The 24,771-nt window shown below is 32.7% G+C and overlaps 1 protein-coding gene across 1 annotated transcript; it reads left to right on the forward strand.

The window, feature by feature from the left end:
* The first annotated feature begins 288 nt into the window (after nucleotides 1–288).
* LOC118202562 (uncharacterized) lies at nucleotides 289–24,537 on the forward strand. The gene is made up of 4 exons (XM_035374729.2): nucleotides 289–442; nucleotides 4,859–5,024; nucleotides 16,597–16,654; nucleotides 24,231–24,537. Exons 1-4 carry the CDS (start codon nucleotides 427–429, stop codon nucleotides 24,417–24,419), a joined length of 429 nt encoding a protein of 142 aa, XP_035230620.1. The 5' UTR covers nucleotides 289–426; the 3' UTR covers nucleotides 24,420–24,537.
* Nucleotides 24,538–24,771: the final 234 nt, after the last annotated feature.

The raw sequence follows: 24,771 nt of genomic DNA on the forward strand, positions 1-24,771 counted from the left end.
AAGAAGTAGAATATAAATCGATGACAAAATTCCATCCATAATGAAATACCATAAGTGAACTAAATAAATGCTGCTCTGTTTTAAAACTTTTTTTATTATTATTAATATTATTTTAAAATTCACACTTTATTTTACAAGAGAGAAAAATGCTGCTACAGAATTTTAAAAGGATTAAAAAGAACAATTTTACGAAAAAAAAAAAAAAAATATTTTGATGTTTTCATTCTACGCACCGAGAAACGCCAATGTCAGTTTAACGCAGTAAATAATAAATATCTTCTGAATCGGCATTTGTTCTTTCTCCGTTTTCAATTTCAGAGAAGGTTTTTGGTTTTCTCAGCTGTGCTTTCGTAGGACGAGGCTGAAAGAGTTAAATCGTTGTATGACATTCTACTGTGCAACTGATTTTTTGGATGTAACGCTACAATGCATCACATAACAGGTCAGTCTTTAAAAATACCCGAAACCAATAACTAAATATTTGATTATAAATGTTGATATAATTAAGTTGTTTTATAAATAAATTATGTGAGTATTAGCTTGTTACAGAAATTATAAATTTTCACTGAGAAATAATGTTTATATTAATTTTAAAAAATGTTGAGTCATGTAATCGTATTTTTCTGCTTTAGTTTTGCTTTAAAATATTTAAGAGGAATAGTTCACTACAATTATACCTCTCCCCCCCCAAAAAAAAAAACAAAAAAATCTTCGCGGCCTTATGTAGGATTACGCGTCGAGCGGTTTTTGAACTGAAAGGATAAAAACTGGTTAATTAATTTGTTAAATTCAAGTCTTTGTTTCATAAAAATAAAATGTTTTTACAAATAAAATATCTTGATTTAGATCCAGTTGAAACATGCGCACTGAAAATAATACCTACTATTATCAGCTATTATTTACAATAAAAATTCTTTTTACACTGAATATTCCCTTATCAATATGTCTTAATAAATCATTCATTAAAAATATAATGCTAACCTTTTTAGAATCCTTCAGAATTATGGTCCAATTTTCTCTAAACTAGGTCAAAGATCTTGCATAAAATTTGGTACTCTTCTGTTACCGGGACCGAAATCAGAAATCTTTATAAGTATGCACGTGTGTGGGTATGTGCGTATATAAGTATGTGTATACACACATATACAAACGTGCATACATATATACATGCGTACATGAACACATACATCGATATATACACGCATACATTTCTGAATACTGTCCCGACAACAGAACACTACCTAAAATTCTATAGACTTATGCATTATTACTATATAGAGTTATGTATATAAAATATTGAGATATAACTCTATACAGTGACTTACATTTGTTTTCGGACACCTGTGCTGTTGAAATTTATTTGCATAGATCTTGCACTAAACAGTGAAACACAGACTTCAGATTTTTTTCAAATATACTAGTTTTTCTTTGTTTTAAATTTTTCTTATTGTAAAATAAGTAACATCATTCCTTTTAATAAAATACTTTGTTCAAGAAATGTTAATAAATAACTTGCATAATAATTCGAACACTCCAATGTCGATATAGACAAGTGAGTTTTAAATTAGAAAAATAATTATCTGGCTTCAGTGAGAGTGATATCTGTTTTTCACAGTTTGCTTCATGTGGCGCTGAACAAGGAATTTATATTAACAAAGTAGAATACATGTTTTTTGAACTTTGGGTATCGACTCCCAATCCATCCTTTGATCATTATTTACTCCCTTTAAAATTTCATCGAACACCAGATGTCGATTCCTAGGTTTAAAGCAAGGTCTTGATGTTTCTCCCAAGGATTTTTGTAGACGAAATATCACATGATCGTGCGTCTACTGATACAGTTAGTTAAAGGGATATCTCCAAAAGAAAGGTAATGGAATTTTTCTAAAATAATAATAATAATGATAATAATTATAATGTCTCATAAAAATGCACGTAAGAAATTTGACCAAATTTTTCAAATTACGCAAAATTCGAGAGTGTTTGTTTATTACAATTTTGTCATCAATATTTTTCCCACGAAGTAATATCTTGAACTGATAATTTTATTAACTGAAAGAAATAAATTTTATTTACTAATAAAAGAGGTTGTGAAGTTGTTAACAGTAGTGCTTGCACATTTATTTTTAGAATTTTAAATAAACAATTTCAGAAAACATTGTCAAAATAAAAATTTATAAAAATAATTAGTTAAATTGTTAATTATAATACTTAGGCGCCTTACATACTCAGTGGTTCATACAGGACGGAGCCTGTGCATACGCTGCAAGTGTTATTCTTCATTTCTTGTATGAGATGTTTTTGAGGTGCATGTGATTTCACATCGATTTACTCAAAGTAACGAAGGTGGGAGACAGTGGCTTCCGCTCTGTCTGGATATTAATCTATGTGATTTCTCTTTATGGGATATTTTCAAAGATAAGGCTGTAGAGACATTTAGTATTTTGAAGCAGGAGTCGTGAAAAATGAGCAATGCCCTCGCCAGGAGTCGAACCACGGACCTCTCGAATATGCACCGAGCGTGCTGACTATGACACCACGAAGGCATGCTAAGAAGGCATGCCAACCTTATATACTCCCCCTTTTAAAGGGCGAAAGGGAATTAGGGGGCCCAATCCTGGTGGTGGAGAATCATCATCCATCACTTTTTTATTTCGGGCGCCCGGTTTAGAGACATTAAGATTTTTTTGGAAGCAGGATTCGCGAAAACTGAGCAATGCACTCGCCGGGATTCGAACCACGGACCTCTCGAATGCGTGAAAAGCCTGCTGATATTACATCACGAAGACATGCTAAGAAAGCGGGAGTAATACCTTATAAGGTATTCACGCAAATAAACCTGAAAATGTAGCTCAATTAAAGTCATTTAACGAACAACTATGACGTGTAATTTTGGAGGATATGTGCTGGAAGATTGGGACGAATGCAAAAGTTCGTTTGCAAAATGTTGCGAAAAAAAGCGGTAGACACATTCAAAATATTCTGCTAGACACGCAAATGATAGACACATTAAACTTACTTTCCATGCTCACACAATTAACTTTGCATTCGTTTTCTAATATTTCGATACTTAATGCGACACCTGTATCTGGTTGGTTCACCTTACTTGTGACTTTTCAGTTTTTTTTTAACTCTAATATGCTTATTCGTGTGAAGTTTGGGTACTCCTGCACTCCCTTACGAAAATGTCTTATAGAATTCTATAAAAAAATATCCGATCAAAACTTCCTTAATGTATAATAATGTGGAATGATGGCTCAATTTTCTATAAACTAAGTCAGAGATTTTCTGTAGAATTCTATAAAATTTTAGATATAGTTCCTGTATCCTGTAGAGTTACACATAGATATTCTACTATAAAGATCTATATAGGTAGGTATTCTATAGAGATCTGTGCAGTGATCCTGTACAAAGTTTTCAGTTTGCGAAAATCCCACGTGTAGAATTTTACATAATGGGCGTACAATCAACTAATAGAATTCTATTGGAAAAATGAGTCCTTTTCAGAGCTCGGAATACGCATATACATTTATTTAAATATAGATACTTTATTTATTATGTTTTTCTTCGTTGAAAATATTTTAAAATTTTGATAAAATAAATTTCTGGTTTTTCATCTGCTTTCTAATTTCTGGCCTGGCATTAGAAAGAGTTCTTTTCCAAAGACGAATATTTTTAAAGTGTTTCATAAATATAATACGAAAACGAAAATGTTGATAAATACCAAAACCTGAATGAAAGCAGTTTTTTATATTTGTAAACTACAACTAAATTTCTTAACAGGTAAATAAAAGACTGAACGCATTCCCTACTGAAACTATCAAATTCCCCCCCCCCCCAAGGGAGGAATTCGTTGGTTGTTTGAGGAACCCCGTGGTTGAGAGCTCATGATGTATGACATGGATGGGGGATGAAATAAACTTTTGACACAGAATCGAAATCTTTTTTTCTAATAAAATATTTCAATATCATTTTGATTAAAGAATTATTTAAATAAAATAAATATATTTTAAATATTACCGAAGTTTAACTAAATTTAAGAAATCATTTCTCCAATCAGCGGTAGATATACAATAAATAAAAGCATTCATTTCAAGGCCTAAAATTTTATAATTATAGTATAAAAGCAATCTTTTAACTGATTTTATAATTTAAAATGATTTAATCTAAAAATTTGCTTTTATCAAATTTTGAAAATTTAGCAGACTTCTTTAAAATAGCATTCTATAAAAGCGTTTTTTATTTTTATATAAAGTATAGTCGTGTATTTACACGTTGAAAGTCAAGCTATGGTGTAAAGTTTATTTAAATTTTACTGTATAGCTTTCTTCTATAGAACGTTGTTCTGTGAAAGCTTTATAAAATTTCTTTAGATTTTTATGGCAAAAAATTTCCATAGGACAGTGTTCTCAAACTCAAATTGCATGCTGGCCGAATGCTCGATATGAAAGCAGATGACAAGCCAGAAATTTATTTTAACAAAATTTAAAAATATTTTCAACAAAGAAAAACACAATAAATAAACTAAATTTTAAATATCATTTAATGAGTATTTATCAAAAGATATATAAACAATAATAATAATAGCGCAAAGGGATAAAATTCAAATTTACAATTATTTTCTATATGAAGTTAAAGATTTATTTTATATATGAAGTCTAAATAAATTTAAATGTAGCAGATGATATTTCTCATTTCAAATACTAAGCTGTACCCAGATTCCAAAACTTTTGCTTTTTTTTTTTTTAATTCTTTAACGAAATCGTTCTAAAAATGTGTAAACACATTGTGAATAAAAATTAATAAAAAAATACACCTGACTTATTTATATGTTTATTTTATTTTTTTACATTTTCAGGATTACTCTTTTGGTCGTTGATTTTTTTCTTTCAGATGACTGACTCACGCTTAACAGGGTTTTCTTATGAACGTGATCCCTACGTCATTGATCTCAAAGCCAAGAATTTTGATAATTTAGTGCTACATAGCAATGATGTGTGGGCGATTGAGTTTTACGCTCTGTGGTATGTATGCTCCAGCTATTATTTTAAATGACGTTAATATGTTTTATAAATATCTTAAATTATTTGTGCCAATGAGAAGATTATAATTAAGTTAACCTAATGAACTAGCAAGTTCAAAATTCCCTAACGAATCGAATAGCACTTTAAATTAAAATGACCAACCAAACGCATCTAAATTCTGTCTAACATTCAACTCTTCTTTTCAGTCTCTAATAATCTGTTTCGAATCATGTCTTCGCTGAGTTAATATCGTCAAGCGCACGGACAGAACTAAAAATTTTGACTGTTCAATGATGGCTCAAGATTGTTTTCGATTACTATCATTTACGAAAACATAAACATTGGTCAGTTGAGTGGGTCCACCCCTAACATATTTTTTTTTTCTTCGCCTTTTTGAACCATATTAACCAAGATGCTGATGTCACTGTTGGCATTGGAAATAATGACTAAAGTAATAATAAATAATAACTAAAGCAGGCAACTCATGTGTTAAAGCTCATTTAGTCCTTAGTATTTTAAAACTAACACCAAAACATTTCGTAAAATGCAAATCGTACAATTAGATCAGAATAATAAGACTTATAAAATCCTATTGATTGTATTACTGCAATCTTAGCATCCACACTTTAAAATAAATAAAAATAAGCTATTGATATATAAAAATATCTGTTTTCTAACATAAAAATTTTTAAATTAAGAACTCTATTTTAAATTGCTTTACAAATCAATGCCATATAGTTGGCTTCAAAACAAAGAATAATTAAATTAAACTGATATTTTACAATATTTTTACAGGTCATCCGTATACTTTTATCAATTTACATCCAAAAATAGAATATATTATGAAATATAGAATAGAAAAAATATTATAGAATAGAAAAAAGGTATGCCAATCTTTAACACTTTGTAAATGCGAATATTGATTAGCTGACAGCGTCCACGGCGCACCCATTTTTTCTCTTCGTATTTTCTAATGTAAGATTCCATACAGATAGTAATTAATTGTTTTTAATTTCTAATTAATTGATTTAATTAATTTAATTCCTAGGTTATAATTGAGGGTAATATAACAATTGTTTTTAATTCTAGATCATAAATAACAGCTTTTTATTCCATAAAGATTATAATTAATAAGTTTAATTCCATAAAAATTATAATTAATATTTGTTATCACTTTAATGTACATTATTAAATAATGAAGTATCTCTGTGTTTACATATATGTATTGTCGATGGATCTAGGCAGCTAACAAAAAGTAGAATTTTTGCTTTTGTGCAAGAAAGAATAAATTAATAAAAAAAGTAATTAACATATTAAGAAATTGAAAACATACATAAAATTTGGAACCTAGTGTGAGCCTCATCAAAAATGATCTTCGGATGCTGTGATATCCGCGGATGAAAAATGATTATCGGATCACGTGATCTCCGGATCAAAAATGATCCTCGGATCCCGGATTAAGATGTTTCTGGGATCCTATGATACATAGATCAAAATGATCCTCAGATCCCACGATTCCTGGATCAAAAATCATCCTCACATCCCATAATCCGATCATTTATGATCAAAAATGATTTTCGCACCCCATGATCTTCGGAACAAGATAATCCTGTCATCCCCGGATCAAAAGGATCCTCGGATTTTGTGATCCCTGGATCAAGATGATTCTCAGATCACATGATCCCCAGATAAAAAATGATCATGGTATTCGGTGATCCCTGTATTAAGACGATCCTCAGATTTCCTGATCCCGGGTTCAAATCCTTTTCCAAAAACGACTTTTATTTAAGTTTCGGTACTTATCAACATCTTCTATACTTTTGCTTCTTTAATTTACAAAACAAATTATTAAAAGTAATCTAAATTAAAATAACTGTACATGTATTTTATGAGTTTTGAAAGGGGGAAGGCTTGTTAGCAATGATAAAACCGGTGCATTTAGCAAAAAAGATTAGGAACGACTGTTTTAGTTTAATGTAGTCTAATTCTCAAAATATATTGGAACTGTATGAAAATTTCAACATTCAAAAATGGAATAAAATAAAGATAAAACAAAGTCCTTATTACTCCTAATCTCCTCAAGGACTCTCCTAGAAAGCCATATGTAAATTCCAAGTAACACTTCCGTGATTTGCTGTATGTTTCACAAAAATATGCGGGTATTATTAACAACAGCATTTTTTGCAAATTACATAAAAGGCATAAATTTATCACACAAGTGCGTGCTGCCCAGATATTAAGAATTAAAAGAATTCAATCCTGTGACAGAGTTCCCATAACAGAGTTTATTGGAAGACGTAGTGGAACTGAAAGCACAAAGAAACAAGGCATTTTTCTTTGTCATGTCAAAAACTGCGTTTACATATTCAGTTGTTTCACTTTTGTATACGGTTGAAATATTTTCCCGTGAGAGACTACAAAGCATCGCATGGTGACCAGTCTAATCTAACTAGGGACTCGAAGTTCACGAACTTTGAAGTTCTCATATACTAACAAGAAAACGCAGATTCAATGCAAATAAATTACTCTACTATTAAATAACGAAGAAATGTTATGCATACATGGTTTCTCGCAGTGCAGGAAAACATCAGCACCTAGAGCCACCAGATTTTGAATATACGTACTCCTCCATCCGAATATGAGCACCTAGAATTTGGAATTTGTTTTCTATCGGTGTAATATTTTCTACAAATTTAATTAATTTTTAATTAATGCATCCCGACGCAGTGGTAATCCTGTTCGAAATAAAACATTTTTATCTCCTTTGCAACAGCGACAGAAAGTAACATTTGAATTTTAATCAGCAGAGTCAATTATTTATATGCAATATGTTGTCACTGCCATAAATAAAACGCTTTTATCTCCTATGTGTCAGCATGTTGCTATTCAGTATAGCTAAGATTTTTAACGTTCAAACTGAATCCGTCGGTTATTGATTAACAAACCAAGCGACTAAAAAGCAATAAACTCAGCTCTTAAGAATATTTTTTCTATTTTTGGATCTGACTGATTTAAATAAAAGTATTTTTAAATCAAGTGATATCTAATTAGAAATATTAAACATTTTTATGAAATGACATTAACTGGACTCATTAAAAAACATTACATTTTTCCTTTTTATAATAAATACTTAAACGGTTAGTTTAATGAAAAAAAAAAAAAAAAAAAAGCAGTATTAAGTTATTTCACGTTAAATTGTATATGGTAGGAAAATCATTACTCACGTTGTAGAGACATTGCATTTTTTGTAAGCAGGAGTGATGAAAAATGAGCAATGCCTTCGCTGGGAACCGAACCGCGGACCTCTGAAATACGCGCCCAGCGTGCAGACCACTACACCACGAAGGCACGCTAAGAAGGTGGGAGAAATACCTTACACATTCCCCCTTCTAAAGGGCGACTGGGGTTTTTAGGGGACCCAATCGCCAAATCCTGGGTGTGGAGATACATCATTCACCACCCTTTTAGTTCGGGCGCCACTGGAGAGCTATTGGGTTATTTGGAAGCAGGAGTCTTGAAAAAGGAGCAACGCTCCAGCCGAGAATCGATACACGGACCTCTGGAATACGCGCCCAGTGTGCAGACGACTACACCACGAAGGCACGCTAAGAAGGCGGGAGAAATACTTTATAACGTGACCAACCGTTTTCGCAAGCAGCCGCTTAAAATATTTATTAAAAAAAAAAGAGCATTGTAATGCGTCCACCTTTATAAAAAGGTTTTGTGGAATTCTGTAAAAAATAAGAAGTTAAACTTATTTAGAATCCTTCAGAATATGGCCCCAATTTTCTATAAATTAGGTCAGAGATGTTCTGAGAATTCTATAACTATTTAGGTATAGTTTCCATAGCATGGATTCCCGCCGAGAAGTAGCATTCCAGGAGGTGCGATATTTTGTTTAAAATAAATTAATAATTGTTAAAAAATTACACGTAGGATATTGGTTAGCGTACAAAACATATTTCGACAAGGTGTCGACGAATTAGAAAAGTAATCTTTTTAACTATCCATTACTCAAAGATTAATAACAATAGGCCTCTAATTCCAAGGATATGCGAAAAAAATTTGGATCATTTGAAATTATTTCAAAGTCATTTGATGGGTATTTTAAAGAAGGAGATCTGAAAACATCAGAAACATGGATTATAAACCCATACTCTTTCTGTATAATATGCCAGATGATGAAGAACTGAAGGAAGATCTTTTAGAACTGTGCAGAAATTATGCTTTTGAAATGCAGTTTGAGAATAATACTTTGGAACAATATTGGCGTTCGCATTTCTGACGCCAATATTATTCCAAAGGTTCCCAGATAGGTTCCCAAAACTTAATGAAAAGGCACTAATTGTCTCAGCCCATGCGAGTCTGTATTTAGAGTCCTTTTGTCAATCAAAACGAAATTCATAAAGTGCTTGGATACACAAGCAGATAGCGAATTAACAACTAAGATCCACGATTTGAAATACTCTTATTCTATAAACAGGAACAAAATGTCATTAAGTTTTTTGAAAGATTTATACATTTTCATTACTAAAATGACTCTTGAGAATTTTGTACACATGTAATTAATTTTAGTGAAATTATATGTGAAACTTTTGTTAATGTAACAAAGTTACATTAAAAGTCTAGTGTCTTTGGTTTTTCTTGTTTTGTCTAATGCCTTTCCTTTTGACAAAGTTTATTTACTGTCTTTTGTTTAATTAACATGAAAAGTCTAAAAAAAACACGAAGCTCTGCTGAAAAAATACGATTACAGGGACAAATGTATTTAACATTGAGTAAATGGCTATCTCACTAAACCGGCGAGATATGGTCAAGCTGGCGATGGTTTGGGGCCGATTAATTTTTGTCATCAAATTGCCAAAAGTCGCCAAGCTTGGTGACTATTTGGCGACATTTTGGTCCAACTGAATAACTTTAATTGATGCTATACGTAGCTGTAACCATATCCAGTAATTTCGAGAAGTTAAAGACACTAGAAATCTCTTGGTGGTTGGGAGAAAACTATGTAAGTCCGAGGACAGCAACAGTTTCCGAGTAGTAGTTGTTAGTTCAGAGCTGAATTCGGGTTATTGAGATATGTATATTATGTTTGTCTTTTTAGATGCGCTTTGCATTGCGTTCCGTTTAACGTTCTTAGTAGTTTGAAATGTAACTACAATTCTGCTGTGCGAGTAATTTTGTGGGAAGTTCCAGAACTGTGAAGTGTTCCTTTTGGTTAAATAAATTTTATCATCAATTCTGTATGCATTCAATCTATTACGAACCCGTACGCACGAGACAATATTTTCTTATTTGCATGTTTCCATTTTTCTTATTATTAAAACTTCATTACACATTTTTTTTAGAAGCTGCTGTAGGGGGTGATAGAACGTATTAAAAATTGTTTAGGATGAGGAACATGAAAAAGTTTCTATAGGGTTAATGCTTGGAGATTCTACAGAGGTATGTGTAGATATTCTCTAGAGATTTCTGTAGAAATTCTAAAAATATGTGTACAGAGTTTCCAAGTGTCACAAGTACTAAATCTTATGTAATGTATATAGAATCAACTTACAGAATTCTACTGAAAATATCAGATTCAATTTATAGAAAATTTAGAAGTAATTTTAAAGAATTTTAAACAAGTTTGCTTGTTTGAATTTGATATAAAAGGATTTACTGATGCTTTTGGTTACTTTAATTACTTAAAAACATTATAAATAACATAATTTTCTTTTACGATTAAAAAGAATAAATTTTCAATTTTAATTGAATTTTTTAACTTTTTTAAAATTTATAAATGATCTACGGAAGCGAGAAAAAATCTCAGAACAGATGTGATAATTTTTTTGATAAAAAATTTTAATATCTTTTTCATTTAAAAATATAAATAAAAATAAATATATTTTTTAAATAATATTTTAAATTGAATTAAGAAACTATTTTTCTTATCTGGGATACATATGCCAACCATTAATTTCAGAAATTAAAATTTTATCATGAAAACTTAAATTCAATCTTTATTTTAATAAATTTCATAATTTAAATCGATTTTAAGCTTTTAAAAGATTTATGTATTATATAAGCAACACTATACAACAAATTGCGCAAAATGTTACATAAGTTCAAAAGCTAAAAAACGTTTGTAAGGATCTTAAGTTTTTCTAACATTTATTTTATTTTAAAACTTTACTATCATCTCTTATTTTCCACTTCCGGCCGAATAAACGCGTTAAATTGTTTATGCAAATTGTACTTGCTAGCTAACGCTTAAGTATTTAAGTTGTGGTTTTTTGCCAAGAGCAGAGTTAGATGGGAAAAGAGTGAGCCTCATTGCCACTATACTTCACGCGAGCTTGCAATCAGTTGCTATCCGCCTTTAAGGCCAGAGGTTTTAGTCCTCTTGAAAGCTAAAGACGTATTGTAGTTTTCCACAGTTTGCGTACTACATAGGTAATAATTTAAAAGACCAGTCTTAGTGTTAGCTTTTTGTGTAAAGTTTTCAAAGTTAGCTCTTATTTTTAGTTAGTAGTTCGCATATTTTTACGTTCGGCCCACAAGTGGTTGGTCTTTGTATCCCGAAGTTCGGGAGCGCCTGTGATATCGCGGAAAATAAAGGGTAATTTAAACCCTTCTCATCTTGTCGTCTCTTCTGCACTCCATAGGACATAGTTTGTAGTCAAACTCACTATCTAGTCAGGACACGTCATGTTCCCAAGCAGATTAGGAGAAATACAAGTCCTGATACGTTAAGCTAGCGGGGGAAGCGGGCAAACATTTCTACAACGATTCAACACTTATGAATAAAAACTTTTTTTTTTTTTTTTTTTTTTTGTGAGGTATTGAGGTATTTTATTTTAATTATTCTGATTGAAGCATTTACTATGACTTCTCCTTAACATAATGTAAATTAGGTTTGTGTGTATTTAAGCTGAGAGTTTCGGAGGTTTGAATTAGAGCTTTTGGCAATCGCATCATTCTCTTAGTTATTCTAGCCAGCTGAGCTTAAATTTATATTCCAGCTTTAACGTTTTGTTAGCCTGCGTTTGAAAATACGTGCCAGTAAAATTCTGAACCAGCTTAACCACCTCGGTATTACGATTTCCGCTAAGAAATTTCAAAGTTCCTCAGAATGTCATGAATAAATGATATTTTCTCGATCATAATTCCAAAATGACCTTCTCACTTTCTACCCTGACTCCTTTTTCTTCCAATATACATCAGATTGATAGGATTTGGCAGACATTTTCATGAGTAACGAATGGGAAAGCTATCCTTCGATACGGAATTTTAAGTCCGTAATCCTTGGAGGGTTAATTTAGTCTTTTCTTCATGTGCAGTCTCCGACTACGTTACCGGGATCTGAAATTTAGCTTTTGTTATGCTAATTTAAGTATTCGCAAAGTAGTGGAGTTGGTTGTAGCACAAACTGTGCCTGTTCTGCTCAGTTTAAGATTAAATAAAAAGGTTATTTTAATCTTCTTTAGTATTTGTTAGTTGTTTAAGACCAGCGATAACTCGCTATCAATCTAGCAGGATCTGCAGGATTTTAGCTTCCAGTTACAACAGAAACTCTAAAATTTTCGCTTTGTATATAGTACATCAGAAAACGAAAATTTGCATACATTGCAGATATTTATAAATTATTATTCGCTAAAGCTTTATAAAATTTCCATATCATTTTGAGAAGCAGCATTTCTATAGAATTTTGTTCTGTGAAAGCTTTAGGAAATTTTTATAAAATTTCTATATTCTATAAAATTGTGTTCTATTTTATATTCCAATTTCTATTAAATTTCTGTATTTCTATAGGGAAAATTTTCTATAAAAGATAAGGAACATTTCTGTAGAGGACTTCTACGGAGGATTTGTACAGTTCTACAAGAATTTGTATACAGCCTACTAGCCTCTATAAAAAATTTTCGTTAAGGGCAGCTCGTATCATTTCATGCGTCCAGCTAGCAATTAATAACAACAGAGATAAAGAACTGCGGTTATTGCTTTTAAATGGCTTAGTTTGTTAATCACTAACAGGCACGCTAATGTTTTATGTTTATTAAACTATTATTTTATTATTTTTAGCTTTATCCTTACGAAAGGTTTTACACAGGGTCTACAGAAAGTCCTATAGAAATTCCTATGGAACTTTATAAGTAATCTTCTACAGAAATGTTTCTCTATGAAATTCTAAAACAAACTTATAAATCTTTCGCAGTATAAAATTCTTTAGAGATGTTGCTTTGCAAAATCATGTAAATTTTACAAAGCATTCATAGAGTGGTATTCTATAGAAGGTTGCAAAATTTTCAAACTTTAATCAAATAAAATTTTTAGTTTCCCGTGTGTTATATGAGAGCAGAGATACATATAGAAGAGCAAATAAATACATTTTATTCATAATTATTTTCGAATGGAAATTGTTGCCCTATTTCAGTTAGCTCAAAGTGTTTAGCTTCTAAATTTCTGTAAATTGTTTTGTACAGTATTTCTTATATAATGCAAAAATTAATTTTTTAAAAGCGTAAAATCAGTTTAAAATCCTTCCAAAATTTAGGCTAAAAATCGCTCGAAAATTTAGACTAAAAAATTCTATTCAAAAGTGAAAATTTGATTCATTGTTTGTAACCCCAAAAAGAAAATTTTGCTGATTTTATAACACAATAAATAAAGGTAATAAAGGAGACTTATCCCAGATTTTACCTATTATAAATTCACTTGATCGATTACTTTTGAAACAGTATTACTTTTGAAGCAGAATCTAACAATATCCTTCTCTACATTGATATTCTTATAATCCTCAAAGAATTTGATTTCAATTCAAATACCTTAAGCAAACCCTTTTCCTTAAACCTTACTTACCTTAAACCCTTTTTTGTTCGTTGCCTTAAACCATTTTCTGTTCGTTTACCTTAAACCATTTTCTGTTCATTTGCCTCGAATATACTAAGTCATGTCACTCGGCTAAGCAAAAAATTGCTTCTTTTTACTATTAGGTATTTTACGCTGTCAGAATTTGTTCCTCAGAATCTTTGCTTGTTAATGATTTCAATTATTGGAGATCATTTGCCACTGACTGTGGATTTTCTCCCGTGGTCATTGATAAAAACCTTTAAAAAATTTTCATCTTTCCAGAACCAATATTAATAACCTTGTCATGCTTTTATTTCATCCTTCAGTCAGTTACAAAAATTGCACGAATTCTTCAGAATTTAAATTTTTTAAATCATTTTCTCGCTTATCAATAAAATCGATGGTTCGATTCTTAAAATTCCATTTCTGACTTTTAAATCGTGAGGAATTTATGGTACATCTTGTCAATGTGATTTGAGACATATCGGCCAAAATAAAAGCGACTTTAAGTTTTGCATCAAGGACACAAATTGCATTTTCGAAAAGGCGAAACTAACAAGTCTTCGAATAGTTAATCATAGTTGGAAGTTTAATCACAATTCTGACATTGGGGTCTGCAAAATACACCCTTAGGAGGAAAAAAAAAAAAAAAAAAGAACGCACCATGACGCACCGAGAAGATATAAAGAAAATTGGACACAAATTGATATGCATATACAGGTTTTGACGGAAAATGCAAAATTTTACATTTTGGCTGCCAGTGAATGAACGGTTGTCGGATATTTAAGAGGAGAAATTACGATTCCAGGTCATAAATTTTTCACGAATTTCATTCCGTGTACTCTGGTATACAGTAACTATGCCTCGCATATAGGTACGCGAACGATATGCGTAGATGTCAGAATTTGAGAGAGGTCATGTAGTTGGCTCAAAGAAGCCGGTTGGCCTTATCGGCGAATAGCTAGACATTTGAGCAGGAGCGATGCCACTATTAGACGATGTTGGCAGGAAGGGGTGAACCGTGGTCGCACACAGCATCAAGAAGGAAGCGGTAAACCTAGAGAAACGACAGAACGTGAAGACTGAGCAATCGTCAGAGCGGCACTCACAGCCCCAGATGCATCATTATCATCGATTGTACGCACAACTAGTGCTTCAGTGACCTCAAGGACCATTCATAGACGGCTCACAGAAAGGGGGCTGAGGTCACAGCGCCCCTTGTGCCGACTACCATTGACCTCTGTACAACGTCAAGCCCGTTTGCTGTGGTGTCGGGCTTATTCGCACTGGAATGTCACTGACTGGAGTAGAATAGTCTTCAGCAATGAGTCCCGCTTTGAACTGAGCCCCGATGACCAGCGAAGGTGAGTCTGGAGACGCCCCGAACAGCGGTGTGATACTAACCTGACTGTCTTCCAGTAGAAAGGCCGGCAACCAGGAGTGATGGTCTAGGGTGCCATTTCCTTTCATAGTAGGACCCCTTTGTTTGTCATTTGTTGCAACCTTACAGAAGAGCGGTACGTCGACGAAGTTCTAAGACCCGTTGTGTTGCCCTTCATGTCACACCACCCTGGGCTTACATTTTAGCAAAATAATGCCCTCCCCCCTTGCACATGTTTCTACTGCTTGCCTTAGTGCTTGCCGAACATTACCTTGGCCAGCATGGTCGCCGGATCTCTCTAATATTGAGCACGTTTGGAGCATTATGGGCAGGGCCCTCAACCAGCTCGAGATGTTGACGATCTAACTCGCCAGTTGGACAGAATTTGGCACGATATCCCTCAGAAGGACATCCGCAACCTCTATCAATCGATGCCAAGCCCAATAACTGCTTACAGAAGGGTCAGAGGTGGACAAACGCGTTACTGACTTTTTCACTTTGTGAAGCTCTATCACTTCAATAAATCATCCAATTTTTCTCAAACTGTAATCATTTTTTTTTTCTGTACATGTACATCACTTCTGCCAATTTTAGTCCCATTCGGATAACTCCTTCTTGGTGCGCAGTTTTTTTTTTTTTTTATCCTGTCTAAGAGTGTCTTTATCCAAAAAAGTTTCTTGCATTAGTGAACTTGATTTTTTTGAACTTTCCATATTCATAAAGATTTATTTTATTTAGTTAATGATTTTAATTCCAATCCAGCTCTTCATAATAATCTTAAAATTTTATTGACTTCATTTAAAATTTTCGTTACTGTTTTTTGCCGATACATGACGTAATTTTGTCGGTCGGATTACTCCTTTTTTATATAAATACAACCGTGGCTTTCCCTTCGTTGCAGATTTCTTTGCTGCGGACGTCTGCCTTCGAAATCGATAGAGTATTGACTAATATTTAAGCTAAATATAAGGTCGTTGTTTTGCCTAATTTTATGATCTACATATATATCTAGAATCTCTGTACGTAAATATATGGAAACTATATTTAAAATTTTATGGAACTCTATAGATGATCTCAAGTTTAAGGTACAGAACACTGGACAATAATTCTAAAGGATTCCGCAGAAATATTTCTTACAGAATTCTGTAAGTCATTTTCGTGAAGAAAGGCTCTAAATAGACCAAGCCAAGCGTACCGCCATACATAAAAAGTTTTAAAATGATTTTTTTTTTTTTTTTAAGAAAACTTACTTTTATTACATACACCTACAAAATGATATAAAAATTGGAATTAAGCTTTTTATACCCTAGAGTTATTTTTTTCTATCAAATAATTTTTGTTTTTGTTTTTGTTTTATAGGTGTCCTGCGTGCAAAAGATTAGCACCTGAGTGGTCCAAGACAGCTGAAAATTTAAAGGTTCATACAATTTTTATGAAATATAATTTGTTATAATTTAAATATAAATTTAATAAATGCCATATTTTTTTTTTTTCCTTTGAGAACATACAGACTCCCCGTGCACCACATATGTACAACACGGGGCTTACAGAAGTAAGTTAACTAGAACATTAGAGGTTACATGTATAAATAAACATTAAAAATTACATGCATAAATAAAGCGAACAAAAGCAGAGAACAGCAGTCTGGACTTCACGAAAACAGATAAGTTCACTGGCCAAGTCACTCCGAACATTTTCAAATCGTTCTGTAAGCATAATCTAGGACCATCAAATGTAGGGCACGAGAAAATCAAATGTTCCACATCCTGAGGAACTCCTTTTGAACATTCACATAAATTGTTTGATCGTAGATTAAAACGAAACAGATAACTTGCAAATTTACCGTGACCAGATAAAAACTGAGACACTTTAAAATTTAACGAGAGGAAAGACTCGGAATTCAGTCTATGGTAAATAGAAGGAAGGAACTTTTTGGTGACTTCAGCATTACAAGATGAAACGTATTCCTCATTCCACATAGCTAAAAGCTTTTTATAATGAAAAGACTTCCAATAACTCTTTGGAATGCTAATGTTGATATCAATGGGTAAATTTAAGGCATCTTTAGCTAAGAAATCAGCTCTTTCATTTCCGTAGAAACCATGATGAGCACGCACATAAGCAAAGCAGATATCAATACCTCTAATTCTAAGGGAACTAACAGTTACTAGGGTTTCGATAACTAATTTATCGCAGCTGGTAATACTGTTCAAAAGTTGAAGAGAAGAAAGAGAATCAGAACAAATAAGGTACTTTGAGGATGTTGTCCCATGATCCTGGATCCATTTGACGGCAAGATAAATGCACAGAAGTTCTGCTTGAAAAACCGTACATTCATTCCGTATACGGTGACTAAGAAAACAAATCTCGGAATGGCCTTCAAAAAGAACAAATGCAAGGCCAACCTTGTTGTTCATCTTGCTGCCATCTGTAAAGAAAACCATATGAAAACTTATTTCAGCAGTCTCTTTATAATCGCAGAAATTTATGGGTTCTAAAGAAGCGGGATGAGGAAGATCAGTGAAGGGGACAATTCCATTAATACAGTCTTCTGAAGCATGAGTTGCCAATGGCTCAAAAATATTATTCTTATATGCAATTTCAAAATCAATAGGCGGAACTCCTGCAAGAACAAAAGTAGCCTCACAGCTTAAGGTTCTATAACCACTAATAATACGAAGAAGAATTCTCCGTTGAATCTTTCTTAAATTTCTTTTGTTAACCTTCTTGGCAAGAACATGTCCCCAAGCACGACAGCCGTATGAAATGAAAGGTACAATACACTGCTTATACATGAGTTTCTTAACATCGTAGCTTACTCCAAAAGTATTTTTGGCAATTCGGTGAAAGCCATTAATAATTTTTTCACATTTAGCAGAAAGGAATTCAATGTGCTTTTTCCATGTTAATTTTTGGTCAAGAATGACACCAAGATATTTAACATTTTCTACAAATTCCAAAGGAGAATTATCGAGCATCAAAGAAGCAATATTTTGTTCATCAAACGTACTGGGAACAAGCATAGCTTTACTTTTTGTAGGATTAAAGGTGAGTTTATGAGAAATCGCCCAACTGGAGACAAAATCTAGAACTTCTTGTGCTCTCAAAAGAATGTTATTCAAAATCCTTCCTTGGAAAATTAATAGTAAGTCGTCTGCAAACGCAATTTTTAAACAACCGTCGAGATGACTTAAAAGATCATTTATGATTATGTTCCAAAGAGTAGGTCCGGATACAGAGCCTTGAGGACAGCCTTTTTCTAGAGAATAAACCTTAGCTTCGTTCCCAAGCTGAAGCTCAGCAGTCCTCTCGTTCAAGAAGCTTTTAAGAAGGTTATAGATATTATGTGGTATACCGGCATCTTTTAAAATTTTTAAGATAGATGGCCACCAAGCATTATCAAAAGCTCCTTGAAATCCAGGAAAATAAGAAGTGTAATATACTTCATTTTCTTTGCACACTGCAAGATATTACAAAGGCGAATAATGGCGTCTTCAGCGGACTTCCGAGGAGTAAATCCGAACTGAGAATTATTATAAAAGCATTTTTGTCTCAAATACCAATTTATTCTTTTAATGAAGAGAGTTTCAAGACATTTTCCCAAGGTAGGCAAAAGACTAATGCATCTAATATTATCAAGATAAGGGGTTCTTGTATCTAACGTTTTAGGAATCAAAACAACCCGAGCTCTCTTCCATTGTGCTGGAAAAGCTGCTAATTGTAAACAAAGGTTGAAAAGTCTGTGTAGAAATGTGCTATCCACCGCATGAAAGTGCTGTACCATTTCATTAGAAAGAGAGTCAAGCCCAGGTGATTTGTTTTTCTTGAGATTTTTAATAACACTGTTAACTTCTGAAGTAGAGAACGGACAGTCCATAAAAGAAATATAAGGTCCATCAGACTCAGTGCGCATAGTTCTATGAGAATTTCTATCATCACGCGCATTATCTCTTGGGAAATTCTTTGTCATTATAGCAACAATTGTATCACTCAAACTCGAAGTAACACTGCCATCCGGGAGTTTAATTCCCGAAATCTCAATCCTTTTCGCAAAATTGGTCTTAACCCCATACTTATATATAGATTTCCAGACATTGTGAACAGTAATAGTTGAGAGAAAATTTCTCCACGACTCAAGCTTAGCATTAGCTAATTTAGCCTTGTACTTATGCCGCAATTCGAAATATTTAATTTTATAAATATTTTTAAGAAGACAGTTTCTTTCTCTCTGGAATCTACGCCTAGCAGCATTTACATGCTTTCTATAACAATCAATTTCCTTAGACCACCAAGGGACCCCATTCTTCTTACTTTTCTTCATCGGAATTGAAAGTAAAGCACAATTAAAAACAACGGTAGAAAGTCTGTTTACAACATTTTCTAATGCAATACAATCAGAGCAACTGTTAAGAAGGATATTCAAGTCACACAATTCTCTCTTACAAAGTCCAGTAAATAAAAACCAGTTCGCTCTTTTTAAATTAAAAGTACACAAATTAGAAGATAAAATCCGACGGCATAAAACAAGTTCAAAGATAATCATTTTATGGTCAGAAAGAGAATCTTCCTCAGAGATATCCCAACCTTGAACGTATGGCAGCAGTCCTAAGCTACAAAGCGTAAAGTCAATATAACTCGAGCCTTGCGTGGAACAGAAAGTAGGTCCGCGATTTTCATTAAGTAGAAACAAATGATTCGCACTAATAAAATCACTAAGTTTCGTTCCTCTAGCATCAGTAATAGGACTATGCCAAATCGCTGATTTGCTATTCGAATCCATACCACATAAAAAATTGCATGGTTTCTTCATCGTTAAAATTTGTGAAATTTTTAATAGTTCTATGTCAATATTAGTTTGGGGCTCGAAATAAGCGGAACAAATAGTCAAGTCAGATCCGTTGATTTTTATATCTAAAACAACAGTATTATAAACTGTATGATTTAAGTCTAAAAAAGGAGAAAGATTCTGGTTGCGAACAATAACAGCAGACTTGACAACCTCTGCTTCGGAATCATAGTAAACTCTATATTTTATTGGAAAGCCAGGAAGAACACCTTTATAAAAGTGCGGCTCCTGAATCAGTGCGACATCCGTGTCATTTGCCTCCATATATAAAATAAGTTGCTGAGTAGCAAGTTTTGATTTGTGCAAGTTTATTTGTACAAAAGAAACAGACAAATTGTCGGACTTACCCATAATAAATTTTTGAAGCTGCAAGATTCATCATAAATGTATGGCTGGGGCAAGTTCCAGAAAATGGCTTATGATTTACATCAACTTTCTTAGTTGCATTTTTCGTCTTTTTATTAAATCTTATGCAATTAATACACACTTTCACTTCTTTTTTATCACATTCTGAACTCTTATGCTCACCAGAGCAGCAATAACAAGCCAAGGGATTTCTGCAATCAAGACTTCTGTGGTAGCCTAAACATTTAAAACATCTATTTAAAACAACAAAATCTTCAGCTTTACACATATTCCACATCACTTTAATGCCATATTGCAGTTGATTGTTACATGCAGATCGGTAAATTAAATTGTAAAATATATTAATGTTAATAAGAAAATGATAACAAAAAATTTCTTTGAGATATAAATAGCGTTTCGCGTCCAATATTAAAATTCTGCGAAAAATGGAATTGCTGTGGTTGAGAATAATTATTAAAAATGATCCTAAAACTGAACTGCTGAAAATTGAAATAGCTTAATTTAGGTAACTTGCATCTTGAAAAAATATATGTATTATGCATTTTTTGCGCTGTTTCCAAATATGCATATTATGCAGTGTTTGAACTTTCATCTCCAAAGTAAATTCTGCATAACAGTATTAATATACAGTATGTACAGTATTAATATAGTAATATAGTATGTAATTTGTAAATTGCACTGTATTAGAATATAAGAGTCTATCATAATATTGTTACTAATATTATAATTCTATCATACCGCTATATATTAGTACTTGTACTGGTGCATCATTATTTTGTTATTACTAAATATTTTTAAGTGCTTATGTTATGAATTGTATTATATATTACACAGTATAATTTTTATTTTTTGTATATGTGTATTTCCACTCATTTGTTTTCAAATGTGTACAACAGTGTGAAATATTGTAGTATTTCGAGAATCCACAAAAGAATAGCATTCTTTTTAAACAAAACCAAAAGAACAGCACATTTACTACCCCTACAGTTCATATTTTATATTTAACATGTATTTATTTATGTATACCACACTGGAGGTATGTATGTACGTAGGTAGATAGGTATGTATGAACATATGTAGGTTTGTATATATTTATGTATGTATGTATGTATGTACACTGCGCAAACAAAAAATGAGACAGTTCTGTATCTCCCGTTCTACTGGGTCGATTGACGAAATTCAAATTGTGTTTTCTGTGTCTCGAAAGCGCGACTTAGGACATATATTAGATTTATATATAGCATTATTCTAACATAGATATTTTGACACAAAATCGGACTTTTTCGGAAATAGCGTGCCAATTGTTTTCGATATTTCGATTCTACGACTCAAATTATGCCTAAATATTAAATTTTGTAAAATTTGGTGCGAAATATACAGAGAAATTCAACTTGGCGAAATGTTTTCAGTTTGTGCCAGGAATAATTTACTTGGCGAACATCTTAATTTATAGCAACCTAATTTTCTTGCCCTGTTTTGCATTGCAGACGAGAGGGAAAAAAATCATCTTTCACACTTTCAAATAATTTTAACCAAGTGCGTAAACCACATTTGGCGTTATTATCGCTCAGAAAAAAAGATGCCAAATTTCATAACGCGCCAATATGTAATTTCATGTATATCTTAGAAAATTTCGAATAAAAAACTGTAAATTTTTGCAGGTGTGCCTAGAAATACATCTACTTTTAGTGAATGTTAAAAATTTATAAATAAAAACATTTTTTCGAAAAATTTATAAAATATAATAAAAAATGCAAATTTTAAAAATAAATCATAAAAAACGTGAGAATTATATTTGGATTAAGCCTAAATTTCGAATTCTGGAAGAAAGAATCAAGTGAGCTTAATAAAAAAAGAGATATTAATAAATATATATTCAATTCAATTAACTTGTAGGGTTTATATTTATTTTAACTAACATTTATTTTAAGTTTAAACTATCTTTCCTGTCAAGCCTTACTTTCCCCTGGAACTGCCAATGCCAGAGTATGTAAATTTTTAGTAGAACGCGCAAGGATTCAAATTATCAGCGGAAGTATTCTGAGTTAAATAGAAAGGAAACGAGTTCAAGGTGTGCTGTTCTTACTTCACGAGCGCGGAGGTAGTTAGCTAGAAATTGAAGAACCACGCGTTTCGGCTTGTGTGCTTGCCTAGGCGTAATATTCAGAGTTTGCTGAATTATCAGCGGTATTGTAGAACGCGGTGAGGTCAGTTACGTTTAGAGAGCCTCGTAGTTAGCCTCTTGTTATTATCTCTTTTTAGGTTCTTATTTTTATTTTACCGCCGGGTCGGAGTAGTTTGAGAGCGTCAAGAGCACGCATTTGTAATTTCTAAAGTTGAATAAAAAGGGACTTAAACCCTTCTCAAGACTCTGTCTAATTTACAGTTTCAGCAGTCACCACTTTGTTGCGTGCAGGTTGGAGGCGCGCAACTTTACAAACTAGAGGAGCTAAAATTTTGAGACCTAATTTTTTAAAAACTACTGGTGCGATTTTTACAAAACTTGGCAGTTTGGCATAATTTGAGTCATAGAATCGAAATATGGAAGAACATTAGCATGTCATTTCAGAAAACGTCCAATTTTGTGTCAAAATTCCTATGTTAGAATAATTGCTATATATAAATCTAATATATATTCTAAGTCGGGCTTTCGAGACATGAAAAACGCAATTTGAATTTCATCAATTGGCCTAGTAGAACGGGAGATATAGAAGTGTCCCATTTTTTTAAAAATTTTTTGCGCAGTTTTTCTATGGAAACAGGTATGTAGGTAGATAGATAAAGGTATACAGGTATGTAGGCATATCTGCAATGTAGGGACGTACGTTTGTATATTGGCGTGTATTTAGGTATATAGCTACGTAGGTGCCTTCCCAACCAGAATAGTGGTTAGCAACCCTGACTGCCGTACCGAAGGGCCCAGGTGCGAATCCAGAGAAGGCGCGGATCTTTGTAAATGTATAGTGTCCGTGAGGCATGGGTGCACTCTAAATATGCGGCGAGCCTAAAGTCCTCTCGAGAGGTTGTGGTAGGGAAAGAGGGGCGAGAAACTCTCGGACTCATCCCCTCTCGAGATGCTCTCCATCAAATTTGGGAGCGGAACTGAGCTAAATTGCATTGTCACCTGTAAGGTGCTGAAGGCTGTTGTCAACGACAGACGCAGTCTTGCACTCCTTGCAACGATGAATTTTGTAGGCTTGTTCTGATGTTACTGTCAGACACGGAAGATAAGTCACAACAGCAACTATGTAGGTATGTGTATATATATAAGTATGTATACAGGTACGCATTTAGGTATCTAGCAGTGTTTTTGATAGGCAAGTTTCTATGAAGTTATTTATATAGTTATATAAGTCTGTATGTTTAGGTATATATTTAGGTAGGTATGTATAGGTATGTATTTAAGTATGTAAAAGGTAAACAGGTTTATATGCAGGTATGCAGGTATAATAGTATGCATGTATGTATGTATGTCGGTACCTGAAATTAGCGATTAACAAGAAATGTGTCGCAACTGCCCGAAATAAAATATTTTTTTTTTTTTATTATAACTAGCCAGTGTATTGCCATTTGTTAAAGTATAAGATATTTAATTTTCCTTTTACATTTAATCTGTCTGTTACTGACTATCAGACTGAGTGATTTAAATGCAACAGAAATTATGCTGGTCGTTCACTTTAAAATCATTATATATATTTTTTCTTATTTATACGACAATTTTCATCTTAGAAAAAGTAGTTCTTTAGACAAATAAAATCTTATTTATTCCTTTTTCTTTCAGAGTGAAATAAGAGTAGGAGCTGTGAATATACCATATTATCCAGATCTTAGAGCTCGATATCAAATTTGGGGTTTTCCAACAATATTAATTTTTGCAGGAGATAAGACCAAACCATACACGTACAAAGGTCCTCAATCTGCGGATGCTATGAGTTATTATTTTCGCCAAATTGCCTTAGCCCAGACATAAGAGGTCTAATACACGAAGCGACGAATGAAAAATATTCGACACAGAACGTGCGAAAATTCATCACATAGGTAATGTGAAGTTTATTGATATATGTAAAAATAAAACCTGGAAAATTTTATTCCTCTGTTTTGCTGTGTTGAGCTAAACTAAAGCATTTTGTTTAATAAACATAACTAAAGCATTTTGAGTCCACTAACCTCTGTTTAACACAACCCCATTGAAGACTCTTAAGTCATATTACAATCATAAGAATCATAACTATAAATCTTTATTTAACAAGTGAGAGAGTTTTGATTAACTTAAGCAGCACATAAATTAAATTAATAATCTTCTCAGACATTTAAAATTGGAG

The sequence above is a fragment of the Stegodyphus dumicola genome, chromosome 9 (genome assembly GCF_044657685.1).
Source record: "Stegodyphus dumicola isolate Sdum_Otavi_A_Nest chromosome 9, ASM4465768v1".
NCBI classification, from domain to species: domain Eukaryota; kingdom Metazoa; phylum Arthropoda; class Arachnida; order Araneae; family Eresidae; genus Stegodyphus; species Stegodyphus dumicola.